The sequence below is a fragment of the Morone saxatilis genome, unplaced genomic scaffold (genome assembly GCF_004916995.1).
Source record: "Morone saxatilis isolate NCDOM2014 unplaced genomic scaffold, NCSU_SB_2.0 Contig9, whole genome shotgun sequence".
Lineage (NCBI taxonomy): Eukaryota > Metazoa > Chordata > Actinopteri > Moronidae > Morone > Morone saxatilis.
In genome coordinates, this window is record NW_023340268.1 from 161,822 (window position 1) to 163,844 (window position 2,023).

A 2,023-nucleotide genomic window follows, 5' to 3' on the forward strand; every position below is an offset into this window, starting at 1 on the left:
ATCTTTGATGTTATTAAACATCATTTTACTTTTTGTCTTTCACAGAAAACACAGTGCACATATAAACCGTAATGTAGAAACATGCACATAATTCAAAGTCATATAGTCAGGAAATTGCCTTTATTTCATTAAATTAGAGGCCATCTTTTTTTGTAAGTTATATATTTATATATTATAATAATATAAAAATATATATATCATGTGTAAAGAATCTGACCAATAGGTAGAATCTTAGTCACACTTTCTTTGAGGGACAGATTTGACAGATTATGAAATACTTTCACATTACAGAGAAGATCCAGCCGCCCGTCTGAACCTCCTTTACAACACAAGTCCTGGATATCATTCAGTCTTTACAGCTTTAACCACAGTTTCTGTCTATTTATTCAGGGTTGTGTGTACAGTTATTTATTTACTTTTATACATTTGTTTTTTCTTTATTTCTGTAAACCAACTTTATTGTCATTATTTTGTGGATCAGATATTGAGATTTGTTTGAGACTCATTCAGTTTGATGTTGAAGAGCTGTAGAAGCATCTGTCTCTGTCCTCCAGCACCGATATGGGCTGTTTGTTCTCTGTCCCATCACACGCTAGAAAGATGCTGAAATACTCACACTTTTATTAGCAGTCCTTTGGATCAGCGGTTCCTGGACTGACTGACAAACCGTATGGACACAATGGACAGTGAGAACGTCCCTCAACACTTTCACTGTTTCTACATCACATCATACTTTCACAAACAATACACATTTTAAATACTTTAATTTGTGCTCATTTTATCCGACACAATATGTGTGTTACGTGTGTGTGTTTTGCCTCTGCTCTGTCCTGTGTCCTGTTCCAGGTGCCCCCCTTCCCTCTGACTGGTCAGGCACACCTGCAGTAGTTTAACAATCAGGCTGACTGCTTTAAAGCTGCCTCGACAGAAGCAAACAAGGCCGGTGGGCCAAGCCACCAGATAGTGTCGCAGTGCTGTCGGGTGTGAAGTAGAGCTGCGTGGTACTCATGTTGTTACCATTACTCCCTCAGTGGAGGGACAGCGTTATTCACTTATTTGTTGGATCAGTGGTTTGTTGAGTTTAAGTGGTTTTCACTTTCTTTCTTTTTAGGAAGTTGTTTTGTGTTAATATTGAACTCATTAACGTTTAAATAAATAATTTAATAGTAAAAAATTTTCTGTTTCCTTTCTTTCTTTAAACACCCGGTTAATTATTTATTGTTGCACCTCTCTTCCCCTTACTGAGGTCGTAACAATTTAATAAGTGCATTTAGCAGGAGGAAGAATTGTGCACATTGTGTGTCTCTGGTAATTTATGGTTTAGATCAGTTTTACTACCTTTTACCTAAAAAATCAATAAGGAAACTACAGCTAATCCAGTCTTTTACAACTGATTTTAAAGTTCTTTTACTTGTTTATGAAGCTTTATGTGACCTTGTTGTTCTCTATGTGTCCCAGAACAGCGCCGGTGAGAGTGCTTTCTGTTTTCATCTGGATGTTAGAATAATGTCATAGCTTTAGTTTTTAGGTTTTAATCAGCAGGTTTTAAATTATTTATCTCCCTTATGTTTTACATTTGACTGTTTTTATTGTTTTCATTAACCCCTTCAGCATTGTATTTATTGTTCATTGGTGTCTTTATGTGCTGTTTGTGACACACTCTAACAGACAGACAGCTGTATGTCCACCTTCTGCACAAAACTCTGACATCTCTGAGCAGCAAATACGCCCCCTGATTTATTTATTTTACTGTTTATTTATTTTACTGTTTGTTTATTTGTGTAGCATAAAGAAATGCCACACAGCAGTTCTAGCCTAGCTCACTGGCAGCGTCCGTCCCTGTTGGGCCTTTAAAATACATAAAAAACCCAACAGACACAAAACAAACTGACAATGTGTACATAGACAGACAGACAGACAGACAGATAGATAGATAGACAGACAGATAGATAGACAGACAGACAGACAGATAGACAGACAGATAGACAGATAGACAGACAGACAGACAGACAGACAGACAGAC

General features: G+C 36.9%; 1 protein-coding gene across 1 annotated transcript in view; it reads right to left on the minus strand.

Annotated features, from left to right (window-relative positions):
* Nucleotides 1-1,820: 1,820 nt before the first annotated feature.
* The window catches only part of LOC118343105 (zinc finger and SCAN domain-containing protein 2-like), a 13,571-nt gene continuing 13,368 nt past the window's right edge, over nt 1,821-2,023 (minus strand). The window contains exon 3 of the mRNA XM_035681858.1: nt 1,821-1,848. Coding sequence (XP_035537751.1) covers nt 1,821-1,848 — 28 coding nt within the window. The remainder of the gene's footprint in view (nt 1,849-2,023) is intronic.